Source organism: Seriola dumerili, unplaced genomic scaffold, assembly GCF_002260705.1.
Source record: "Seriola dumerili isolate Sdu_G_001 unplaced genomic scaffold, Sdu_1.0 BDQW01000092.1, whole genome shotgun sequence".
In the NCBI taxonomy this organism is placed as follows: domain Eukaryota; kingdom Metazoa; phylum Chordata; class Actinopteri; order Carangiformes; family Carangidae; genus Seriola; species Seriola dumerili.
In genome coordinates this window covers 525906-539187 of record NW_019174347.1, presented here as the reverse complement: position 1 = coordinate 539187, position 13282 = coordinate 525906, and the positions used below count along the sequence as shown (strand labels likewise).

Below are 13282 nucleotides of genomic sequence, written 5' to 3'. Positions count from 1 at the left end.
GAACGAGGAACAGCAAAGACAGTTGTAGCGTTAAAATGCAGAATAACTCCACAACAGCTGCTAGCAACGTGTGTCATTTGTTATCCCCGTCGCTTTCACCACTGGTATTCGAGGCTGGTGTCTACATCATCCTTTCCAACGGTCTCCGTGTCGAGTCGAGTTTTTTAAACTAAAAACGGGGGCCAGCAGCGTTTCCAAAAGGCGATCAGAAACTCTGGAGTAATGTGGACACCAGACGTACAGTACATGTAGCAAAAGTGATGTGTTTTAAAATTAAAATGTAGAAGTGTGGGAGGAGCATCTGAAAAAGCCTCTCAAACAGGAAATCTGCCCATATATAAGAACAAACCATAGTAGAGGTGTCTCGGCCAAAAGCATCACAATACAAGATCATTCCCTCATAAATATTTAAACCGGTGGCTGAGCTACATATACAGCACTTCCATGCCTTAAGGATTCAAAACCTTTTCATTCGGTCGTAGCTGAGAATAAGAAGTGCTCGTCTTAATGGCTACAAATTCTTATTGTTATTGAAGTATAAGTAGTGTGTTAAACTCTGAGTTAAAAAGCCTGAACTCCGTCTTTCTAGTTCCTCCATGTTGAACCAGTTTTCACTGTCTTTCTCCTTTTGTTGCATAATTCCTGATGCATGAATTATTCAGGCATTTGGCTGCAATGAATTTGGAACAAAGGCTCAACACAGACAAGTGGATGTTTTATGGACACTTAAGTACATAATTGAGGAAAGAAGTATTTCATTTCATTAAAAAAAAAAAAAGAGTCCAACCACCTCCTGATTTCTCTCCCTTATCACTAAGCCTTTTATCTTGATGTATGATAATATTCTTATATTCAGTCCACTTCAAAACAAATCCTCAGACTCATGTATCAACTTAGTGAAGGTTTTCAGTGATTAACCTCAATCTGTAGGAGGATCCGTCATTTAGACAGAGAGCGAGGAACATTGTGGAGCGGACACCACACGGGGGAGAAGCTTTTCTCTCTGTCAGTCACTGATGCAGAGGAAGTTATGGCTTCCAAGTCTTACAAGCAGTTTACAAAGGTTTACAAATCAAATGATTTTTTTTTTTTTTTTTTAGGGAAGAGAAAATACTGCACCTCAGATGTGGTAAGCGGTAGTGTGGACAAACCTGATATACGTGGTCATTGTATTTACATCAACACCAACTGTCCTGACGGCTGGTTTTAAGGCTCAGGTTCTGAATACAGGCTGTGTGCGTTTCTCTGTGGACTGAGGCTTTGATACTTTCACAGTATTAATATAGAAGCTAGACCTGATCTATAATCACACTACACATGGACAGAGACCTTTAGACTATATGGGACCTGCATTTTAATGTTTAAACACTGCATTGTTTTAAATTAGACCCGTCCACACTCAAATGACCAAAACTGTGTCTGTTCCTTGACACATTTGAAATTCACAGTGGGTAGCTGACTGCCGAGCTGAGCTCTGAGACTTTGTTTTTCCTTCTGTCCCTCTTCGGAGTGGTTCAGTTGTCGAGCCTCCGCGGCCTCTTGGCTCTCCAGTCCGTGCCTAAATTTAAATAAACATTCCTACTTCAGGATTTCATGCCCAACCTGGTTTAGATCACGTCAATTTTTTTTTTTTCTAAACCCTGCGAATCTACATTTCGGACTGAAATGATTTTCCTCCTGAAGCCATGGGCAGTTATCTTTCAAGACCAATTAACCCTCTGACATATGTTTTCCATAACCATTTCACATTTTCAATTACTCTCTGTACTTTTAATAAGTAGAACAAGTGTATCTCAATGCCAAACGCAGACTCCTAATGTTTATATCTGTGTTTATTTCCTGCGTGTGTGAAATTGAAGTACCAGGCTGTAATTATAGGCACAACAAGCGGACATGGTGGACACTGTGAGCGATCTGGTTGCCTCATGTTGCTCGTTTGCCAGGGCTCAAACTAAATGGAAAGATCAGGACCTAAATGTCCTGGTTCTTTGAGCGAAAAAGCTTTTACGATTCTTGGCCGTGCGTCGGCCTTCGACTCAATTTGCAGCGTAATGAAATTTAAGTTGGCTTGTGTATGATTGCTGTCCCCGGCTTTTGCATATGACAGAATTTTCCTGCCAGTTCAGAAGTTTAAAGGAGCCCAGAAACTTTTTTTAAACTTTTTTTTACCTCTTCCATTTGTTCTAATAAGCTTCTGATTACAGCTGATGGAAATAAGCCACTCAGTTGCGTAGCCTCTGAGTGTATTTATATTTTTTTATCCCTTTTCTCTAATCATAAAATGATTCATGGCAGGAAAACAGGTGGGTGTACTCTCACACTAAATGACTGACGAAGTGGTTGAAACAAAAACCAGAAGCCTCTTGACCTTTGAGCACTGAAGTCGATCAGTCACTCGACATCAGATGCATTATGGAGCTCTGGTGCTGCAGCACCTGCTTTAAATGTTATCACTCAGGATCCTGTGACAAGCAGAATATCAGCTGAATATTTAACGTCGGGGTGTCTCTGTGTTACAGGAGCTGGACGTCGTCCCGGATCTGAAGGGAGACAACGGCAGGTATCTGTTAAAGGAGTGGAACTTCATCCAGGTTTCTGTAAGTTCCCGTTTCAAGCACAACTTCTTCTGAGAAATAAAAAAAAAAAAAGTCACAAAAGCTTCTGTCATACTGGAGAAAAATGAATCTTCTCTGTAAAGTTTCTTATCCAGTTGTTGACGTCCTTGGTCTCCAGGTGAATCATTCTTCCCTTTCTGAAGTGGAGTCCATGCTGAAGGATCTGGAGGCAGCGAATCGAGCTCTTCTTCACCCGCTGGTCGTCATTTGGGTGAGTTCACTGCGTCCCAAATCTAAACTACATACTAATTTTATGCAGTATTTACAACAAATTAACTTTAGTCTTTAGTTCTGGTGCGATATCCAAAATTTAACATATCAATACAGTGCTGCCCAAATATGAGGTTATGGTGTAATTATATTATTGTATTTTATGTTTCAGGTGTAAGCGATGCTGTCGCTAAACAGCAGTTCAAAGTTTTATCTGTCACATGCCAAGGTGCAGTTTACAGTAAGCAAAGCAGTGAGATGAGGGTCGGACTCAGCAGCAGGGTAGATTGTGCAAAACTGCTAAAAAATACTATGAAAAATATCACATATGGAAGGAAATATGGCAATATTCTATATTACCAAATATCAGCTTGTCTAACACTCTTAGTTTACTGTTTTAGATGTTAGTATATAAAAAAAACCCAACATACTTAACTGCTTCTTACTCACAGGAAACGATACAATAAGTGCGACGTCAGACGTCCTCGGGACTGAGACTTTGAGATGTCACTGCAAGTTAAAATCAAGAAATAAGATTAATTTCTTATTTTTGTTTTCCAAGATCTTTATGGGGAAGTTTTGCTAGAGATGGTTATTTAACTCTTATCAATACTCTGCTCCTTTTAGTTTTTAAAACATTAGAAAAGTAAATGATTCTATTCAAATTCTGAGGAGGATTTGAATGTATTTATATTTTGACATAACAAAATTTATCAAAATTCATGGCTGTCCATCCAAATGTTGTCAAGACGCTTCACTCAAAACAACAAAAGGGGACCTCAAGGTGGCGATAGAGGAGAAGTCAGGAGATCATCAAAGTCTGCAGGATTCATCCTCAGGGGAACGGGAATATCTGTATAAAATTTCATGGCAATCCATCTGGTGTTTGTTGGGATATTTCAGTCTGGACCATTAGAGCCACTCTGTTAGAACGGTTAAAAAGCCACCATGACTTCACATATTCAGATCTATCCTACACGCTCCAGACTCCAGACGGTTTCCATTCCTGCTGTGAGTTGGCCGTTCTTGTTGTTGACAGATTTGTAAACCAGTGATGAAGAAAGAACACATAGATGTTACAGGAGCTGTCCAGTATCGACTGCACAGCAACAGTGGCACGCAAAGTTACATGGAGAAAACACATTATTTCTGATCTCAACTTTTTAAATTCTCTGACTCAAACTTCGCACACTAAGAACCAGAGCCAAGATACAGCTCAGTAATGAGGCCAGCAGAACCTGGACGGCCTGCTCTCGACTCTGTGATGAAGAAAAAACCCAACAACTCCAATTTAATTAGTTCAAATGTCACAGAACATTACTCGATTAAATCACTGCCTTGATTTGAGTCAGGTACACTCGCCTTTTATAAAGCTGCAAGTCCACACACAGCAGGTTTCATTAGTGCACGACTGACTTGTCTCTGTCACACCACAACAACAGCATCTGTCTTAAATCTTGTTCTCACTCGCACAGAAAGCCACATTCACAGGCAATAAAAAACTCAGGTCAGTGCATGTCTTCGTCAGTGCTCAAATTAAAGTAAAAATCTGAGTTTTTCAAGTTTTTATTTATACAACACAACAAAATGTCAACCTTTGCTATGATCATTGAAAAGATTGCAAACATAAGAAACTTAATCACATAAAACTGGCTCATGCAACATTTGGCTACTGTGACCATAAATCAACAATTACAGGATAATGGTTAAAGGAGCTACATGTTTTCTCTGCCACCAAACGTGGTTTTTTGCCGGGAGCGGGTGGTGGTGATTCTCGCTTGCCAAAAGCTTCAGCCATTGTTGTGTTCACAAGAGGTTATGATACGTCCCCTGAGCAGCTACTTCTCCAGGTCAGACTGGACACTACAGTGACTCGGTATCGGAAACTGACGAGACAGTCCGACAAGGGTGGGGCTAGGTGGTTAGCATGCTAACTTTAGTACAAGAAAATAAGTGATAGAAATAGAAGCAAAACAAGAGTTAACATCTGTGTTATATTCCACTGTTGGAGAGTAAAGGATTGAAGTTTGATGCTGAACTCACAACATGTCTTCTTGACTAGACTGCTAGCTGTTAATGCTAATGCTGGCTGTGTAGCGATAGCAAAAACTTGCATATAGCTCCTTTAAGGCAAAAACATTGCAACACAGTTAGAGAAGAGGCATAAAGTCATTGAACTGACTCGATATTATCCATAACATATCATATCTATATAATGCTAGCTAACCTTAGCTTGAATTAGCCATTTTAAAACACTGGTTATATCAGACCAAGCAGAGCTATAACAGCAGGGTGTATAGAACTGAGCAAAGCTGTGATGTATTGCTAATTATTTTTAATGTGCAGGAGTTGTGATGGTCACTTATTAACAACAGTTTGGTCCTCAGACCTTCGTCAGACAAACGGCAGCAGCTTCATCTTCTTCTTTGAAGCCATAAAACAGACACATTCTCATTATTTAATATTTTTAACATTGTATATTTCATTTTATAGTTTTTGAAAGCAGATAACAGCTGCTGTGTGTTGTGAAAGTGGACTGAGGCAGAGTGAAAGCATGTCTCGGTACCATTTTCCACACTGTGAATGAACTTTTCTTTGCATGGTTGTGAATACAGACATCTGGCACAGGACGGATTCATAGAGGTTCATGTACTACACGGCGAGCCAAACCTTTTCTGTTTTTCCGCTTGTAAAAACGTCACCTGTAGTCTGCCTCCGGTCCCTTGAGGAGCTCTGTAGCTGTTTGGAAACCGTACACCTCCCAGGAGAGCGCCGCAGCTCGACCCCGCTCACTGTTAGCCCGGATTCAAACATCCACCGGAGAAACACCGACCTGAGCTCACACAGAGAAAAAACAAAACAAACAGATCGAATCCGCCCCAGTAAACATTTAAATATTTGTGAAAGGCCTGTTTACACTTTTTTGATTTGGAAAATTGACCTCTTCAACTAACACACGGAGCGAGCGCCAAAACAACGGCAGGTAATGAGGAAAAAATAAACCTGCAGAGGCTGAATCCTACGACAAAACAAGACTCACTCACTGCAGATGTCACACAGCATTACTGCACTGAAGACACACACACACACACACACACACACACACACACACACACACACACTGATTCACATCGCACAGTCTGAAGTATGAGTTCCCACAACTCCTACCACTCTATTCTATTCTGTTCTATTCTATTCTATTCTTGTATATTCAAGGTTTATTATATTCAATATTGTTCTGTTACATTCTGTTATGTTCTATTTGACTCTATTCTGTTTTATTATGTTCTGTCCTCTTCCACTATTCTTTTCTATTCTATTCTACTCTGTTCTATTATTTTGTATTCTATTTTTTTCTACTCTGCCGTACTGTATTCTGTTCTGTTCTTTTATATTCTGTTCTATTCTACTCTACTATTCTATTCTATTCTATTCCATTCGACTTTTTTATTCAGTTGTTGTCTGTTCTATTTTGTAGTCTACTCTCCTGTGTTATATTCTGTTATATTCTATTCTACTCTCTCTGTTCAGTTCTACTTTAGTCTACTCTGCTGGATTCTATTCTATTCTGTTCTGTTTTATTCTATTGTACTGTAGTATACTTGGCTGTACTCTATTCGTATCTTTACTGTGATGTTCTGTTCTATTCTATTCCACTCTGCTCAGATCTACTGGACTACTTTTCTATTCTACTCTGTTAACTCTACTCTTTTATGATCTATCCTCTTCTGTTTAATCTTGTGACACTAATTTAAGTTAAAACAAATCACCAAGTGATTTGCTGAAGTGATTATTGATCATTCAATCAACAGAATATTGGATGTGATTTGTAACAGTTTTTGTATTTGGAGTTCCACTTTTTTTTTTAGACATTTTATCAACTAAATGTTTGATCATTTGGAAAACATTGGCAAGAAATTAATTTATAATAAAAATTATCCTTAGTTGCGGCTTTACAAATGTCTACATCACAGACATTATATAACAGATCCGTTTATAAGTCTGCATATCTACAAATACCAATGCATTTAATGGAAGAGAAAACCCAGTTCTATCAAAAGATCACACAAAGTTTACTCTTCCCTCGGACTAACCTGATTTCATGGTCATGTTTGAATGTGCATGAACTCAGTGTGAGAAGCCGTGACTACGAGAAACGTGAAGCAGCCCCCCGTCTTTCACGGTTATAAGTGATGTGGCTCAGTTCAGGACCTGTAGTGTTTTTCTTCTTCTCTGCTGTGAGATTGCACACGTACCTCGTTATGCGTCACAGGTCTGATCACATGGTAGTGATCAGTGCAGGCATTATTGAGTTTGAAGTGTAGGTGGTAGCCTCCAGGCCAGAGAGGCAGACTGATTGATGAAGGTCACTGTTTCAAACAGTCCGTGAAAATGAGGTGTTATGTCTCAGAGCAACATATTCAAAGAGAAGCCCATGTTGTTGATATTATCACTTCATGTCTTCTGTTGTTAGGCATCATAAATCTGTGATTGATGTCTGTTCCAGGAGTTTTTGGTTCATGTAATCACCACAAAAACAGCTTGTTTCTGACTGACTGGCAGGTTAAAATCATGTCAGGACACCTCAAACATGTTTCTGTCAACAGTTTAACTGCTGTTCTCAGTCACTGCATGAGCTATATTAAGTAACCATAGCAACAATTGTTATGTTTCACACTATCTTACCATTTCATTAGCCAGTGAAACAAAGTTTGAAGGTTCACAAACAAGCTGAATTAATGAAAGAAACTGAATTAATGATGGTTTAACCGCTGTCTGCTGTTGCTGTTTTTGTCTCTATTTAATGCCAAATATCTCCTCATGTAAACATCACAGAACCAGGTTAATGGCTTAAACTGAAGGAGACACATGTGCCATTAAATGTATGAGAAACAAATAATTTAATGTATTTAAATACATAAAAAATACTGTAAAAAAAATACTGAGGTTTTACATGGCAGTTAGTAAGTATAGGCTCCATACAGGCACTTAAACGTTGAAATGGGCAATGACTTGTTGCTCTCATTCAAGTTGTGGGCAACACCTAGTAGTTACCTAGCAACCACTTTGTAAGAATCGGAGCATGCACGTCAGCAGCCGCACCTCCATGTCTTGTGGCCTCATGTCATCCTGGTGTTTTGAGGCTTCTGATGGAGGAAGGTTTGTGAGCTACGAGGTGCTGAACGTTAGTGCAGCAGCTAACGTCAGTCAATCAGCTGATTTTTTTTTTCAGTTAATCGATTAGTTCTGTAAAACTGAAAAAAAATGATCGCAATCAATAATGAACATAATCATTGACTAGGGCTAAGTTTGGCCGGTATTTAATAATATCGAATATCACGATATTTCCCGCCAAATGCAACATTTTTTATAATATCACAAAGGTTTTGCACAGGCTGATGAGTCTGACCCTCAGTCCACTGTATTGCTTCGTGTGGCAAATAAAACTAGTAACTAATCACTTAAACCTGAAACATAAAATACAATAATCTAATTACAGAATATCCCCATATTATCGTTTACCAGGATATTTGGTCTGGACTGTAAGGAGATATTATTGTCGAAGCCTAACCAGAGCCCAGAGTGATGTCTTCAAATAGCTTTTTGTATTCGACCAATATGATATTCAGTTTATTTCTTCATATGACTGGAAAAACTGGCTGAAGGTGAAACCATCAAATCTAATTTTTGCTTAAAAATTTACATTAATTAATCGATTATCAAAATATCTGCCAATTTTGATTAATTGACAGATTGTTCCAGCTACATCTCCAGTAGATATTCTTACTAGTTTTTCAGAGTAGATCTCTGCTTCAACCTTCTCATTGAACCTGCCAGATGGCCGAAGATAGACATGAGTGGTTTTAGTGCCTGTATGTTAACGTGTGTAACTCAGAGGATAATATTATTGTAAATGATGTAAAAGATGTAAGTCTGTCTTAATAACCTTTTTGTCTCCAAGGAAGTCGCCACAGCAAAGAAAATGACACATTTTAAACGATTTAACTTCTGCTGTTGTGTTAACTTGTTTTTTGGAGTTCAGTAATTCATATTATTGGAACAAATACCGCTGTGGTATCAGTGTCTCATAGACTCAGACCAACCAGGGGTCTGGAGGTTTAACACCTGCTAATGTGCTGAATAATCAGTCTTCAGACTTCACCTGATGACAGCAAACGTCTGATTGATATTCAAGCGTAAATGTTATAATTGCTCGTTTTGAGCAGATGTCTTGACACATTTGAAATGATTCTTGCGACTCTAACGTCTCCCTGTCACAGTTCTTAAGGATATATGACAAAATAATTGCGGTGAATAAATCATGAGTTAAGTTTCTGTCAGCGGGATGGTTATGGAAATACGCTGCGCTCTGGATTCTCGTGGAGATGACACAGTAACGTGAGCCAGTGTGTCTGGATAATGCTGCTCTAATTGGAGAAAATAAACCCCCGAGGCCCTAAAGATTTACAACTGAATTAGAGAGTCATTATATCCTTAGACAGCACTGTGTATCAACCAACCTCTGTTTACTCTCAGAGCTCACACTTCCCAAACTTTCCCCCGAACACAACCTTAAATAAACAGGCCTATTGAGTTGCAACATGTTTAAACCACTGCTCAAACAATGAGCTGTAACTACTCCAAAAAGGGTCATAATTGCAGTTCTGGTAAGAGATCTTCACAATTGGCAGGTGTTCTCTGATTGGGCGCGGTTGCTTTTGTTTTGATAGGTGCATTTGAGCGGTTCAGATGAGCTGTCCGTCAGCGGGCGGACGCCGGAGCCAGCAGCAATCGCGGACGTGGCGTCGGCAGCCAAGCTCCGAAACATCCTCCTCTATGGCATCCAGCTTCATCAGTCAAAGGTGAGCTCTCTGTGCTTCCGCCATCCTGTGCCATGTTTTCTTTTATTTCTTCCTCACGTGAGCGAGTTCCTGTGCTGCATATTTGAGAGAGGCCAAACTAAACAGAATGGGAAATGTCTTTTAAGTGTCTCGCTCCAATATCTTGTCATGCTTTTATGCTTCGGGCAAGGTTGCTGTCTTTTATCACCCGTCTGTCTGTGTTAGTGTGTGCGCACGCTTGGATGTGCGTCTATTTGGGAATAAATGTGTCATTAAGAGGGCAGGATATCAACTTTTCACCTTCCAACACATGTGTTGTGGAGTATTGTTTGAACTCAGCGCCAGCAGGATGAAAAGGATGCAGAGGTGCTTTAGGTTTAAAGCACCGTGCAAACTCGACCGCCGCACGTGCAGGCCAAACCTCCGCAGTTAAGCTGTGTGTCATGGGAATCCTCGGCGAGGCCCGGCCAAGCGCTCACTGGAGTCATCAGGGTGGATGCGGTTGACCTGAAATCCATAACTGACTGCTCAGTAATTACAGGATTATATAAGGTTGAATTATTCATCCTGCACAGCGAGAAATGTCAGGATTCATGCTACCAGAGCCGTCAAGTCAAATCATAACTTCCGAGGCCAGATGTGCAGGGCAAACTCAAAGACAAATGTTGAATATTCATGCCACTATTGGCCTTAAATTTGACATCCGGTATGATTTATTTCCAAGACTTACTGCAGCAGTGTGACAGATGAGGCTTCTTGGCAGCTGGATCACTTCTCAAACCTCTGCTCCTCAGGCGGATGTTTGTGCAGGTTGGGGTTTTATTCAGTCCTGCGCAAAAGGAAACGTGAATCTCTGCGGTCAGCGAGTCGGCGTTATGCCGTCAGGCCTTGACGTCACAGCGGTCTCTAATGAAAAGGAGATGCTCCGTATCCCTGATAGCGCGGCGTGCGATATGCTGCCGGCCCACATGTGAGTTTGATTCCGCTATCGGATGTTGGACATCATTTGGTTTTCCTCTGAATTATGGATACTAATGCTGTTAATTAGTCATCCTGCTTCAGCTCCTCTGAGAGAACAGAGAGGAAAGGGGGGGGGGGCAATAATGTGTGTTTCACCATGATAAAATGCTTATCGTTGTGAGATAGTGGAACAGCAGAACGCAGCCTTGTATAAATCACTGTTAGCTCTTTGTTATAATGAGGATAATTCCGCCCAGATGTCCTTATTCGTACTCGTGGAGATGCCTGCCAACACTTCCTCCCTCAGACGTACAGTATATATGACTATTGTTCATAAAGTTTGTTTTATTTCTTTGGTTTTAATTAAAAAACAAACCTGACAGCAGGCAATCTTTGAATAGAAAACACTTGAGATGGTTTTCGATGCCATCTAAAAACGTCCGGAGGATGATTTCATTTTCAGTTTGGTCACATGAAGGCTGACATGTTGTGTTGTTTCTTGCAAAGAAAAGGTCAAAGGTCAAGTTTTCCTTTTACAACGTCTCAAAACGTCTTTGTAAGGGAAGCAAATATTGACTAAAGTCATTTCAGTCATGCTGCTGTCTACAGGTTTCTACATACATACAGTGTGTTCGTCCTGTCACATTCAACAGCTCACTTTGATCACGTTAATAAGACACGAGCTACAGCGTGTACTCAAGCTTCTTTAGCCGTTATTGATTAGTGTTTATTCATCCGAATGCAGGTTTGTGCTTGTGAATAGATTCTATTTTTCCCTTTATTTGTGTTTGTGGCTTCGTGCGTTTATGTGTGTACCAGCTTCTGCACCACAGAGTAAAATAACACTGGTCCACATCATCACGGTGAGATATTAAACCAGTCTTCTGGTTTCTGGCTCAGTTTATCATGTTGTCAAACATGGAACAAACCGACTACCCTCAGTACCGCTGAATAGATAAAATCTTGAATCCGGCTCCAAATTTCAGCTAAATTAAGAGTGTAGTTATTTTTCTTTGGTGCTTTTTTAAGTTATTCTTTTGGAAATAGTTTGTATGATATAATAGCTGAGGCTGTTTTCAACAGTTGCTGGTGAAACAAAGCACAATAGCCAAACCAGAGTCATAATCTGTGAACGATTGAACTGTGACCGCTGTTACTGTTTTTATAAAATGACTGGATGTTCTCCCTCATCACCACCACTGAGGAAGATGCATCACTCCCAGCTGCTCAAGCTGAGCTGCTCTGGAAACAGGGAGGAACAATAGCCTGACAGTTTAAAAATACGCCTACCAACCCCTCCAAAGATCACTAATTAACACAACGTATCTTGTTTGTTTAATCCCTGCACAAACAGAAATGTAAACGCAGCACCTTGTGGTTTTTTTTTTTGGGGGGGGGGGGGTCATGTACGTTAACAAAGCTACGCTAATCGACTCTGAGCTCCAGCTTCAAGCTTAATGCACAGATATGAGAATGGTGTCAGTCTTTTCATCTGACTGCCGTTAAAATGTCAAACTGTTCCTTTAAGTGTAGACAACTGAAGCCATGTGGTCAAGGTTAGGAAAGGATCGAAGTCATGGTCGTAATGGAAAAAATCACCTAGTTTAAGAAATGAAAAGTCCGGCGATCTACAGAAGGTTGTGTTCAGACAACCACACCCATACATTCTTTTGCATTGTGTGAACACACCACTGCTTCCTGCGTTTGCACTGAATCTTGCTACTGAATCTGCAACTGCAACAGGAGAACAGCTGGGTAATAAAACCAAAGTTATAGGACACAGTTTGAATTAAATGAGATCAGGATTAGGTTTAAAGGGAAAAGTCGTCAAGCTGATGTAATATCACTAATATCACTACTTATTCTTCAAATGAGAAGAAGAAGAAGAAAAAAAGTTGTGAAAATATCAGGCAGCCACTGTGAAAGAAAGTGAAGTGGGTAAATATTATGAGAAATGTGTTAAGTCAGTTTTAACCTGGCATCATTGAGGGTTATTGTTAGGCTTTGTGTCTTAATGAAAGCTAAGAATAATATTTGTGCAGCCAGAGAAGCGTTCACCAGAACATGCTGGTATACAATACTTCAATATTATAATCAGAGCTGCATGTCATTAGAAATGTTTTAAATCCACATTTTACAAAAACAAATCTCCAGTCTCCTAGTGCAGTACTGTTCCTTCGCTTTGCCTGACAAACTTAATGATAACTCAAGGTTTAATAAAAAACATACGAAACATTGTTAAAGATAATCCACCATAAACTCTGCGTGCCTTTTGTTCCTCCCTAAATGATTTCATCCTCAGAAATGAGTGTTTGTTGTCAACTGGACACCAGTGAGAAAAACAACCAGGGAGAACATTAAAGTGTCCCTCGCCTCTTATTATGTATCGCTCTGAGGAACTGTTGGACGCACCCACCGCTTTGGAAAGGATCGGCCATTTGGCTAATTGAATTTTAACCTTTTGACAGTTTAAATGCATGAGCACATGGAATTGTGTTCGTCCCGGCGAGGCTGGGAAAATGATCCACCTCGCAGACCTTTAGTGATGTCTATCGGGATAAAACGTGGGTTTTCTCAAATGAGGCCTGACTCTGGTTTCACGTTATTCAAACCTCCAGCCGATGAGGCACAAAGCATCCAGCGGCGTGTCGCCAT

General features: G+C 40.1%; 1 protein-coding gene across 2 annotated transcripts in view; it reads left to right on the top strand.

Annotated features, from left to right (window-relative positions):
• The window catches only part of ispd (isoprenoid synthase domain containing), a 55870-nt gene that overhangs the window by 17771 nt on the left and 24817 nt on the right, over positions 1 to 13282 (top strand). For both annotated transcript variants that reach the window (XM_022746192.1, XM_022746193.1), the window contains exons 7-9: positions 2520 to 2597; positions 2734 to 2826; positions 9557 to 9688. In XM_022746192.1, coding sequence (XP_022601913.1) covers positions 2520 to 2597; positions 2734 to 2826; positions 9557 to 9688 — 303 coding nt within the window. The remainder of the gene's footprint in view (positions 1 to 2519; positions 2598 to 2733; positions 2827 to 9556; positions 9689 to 13282) is intronic.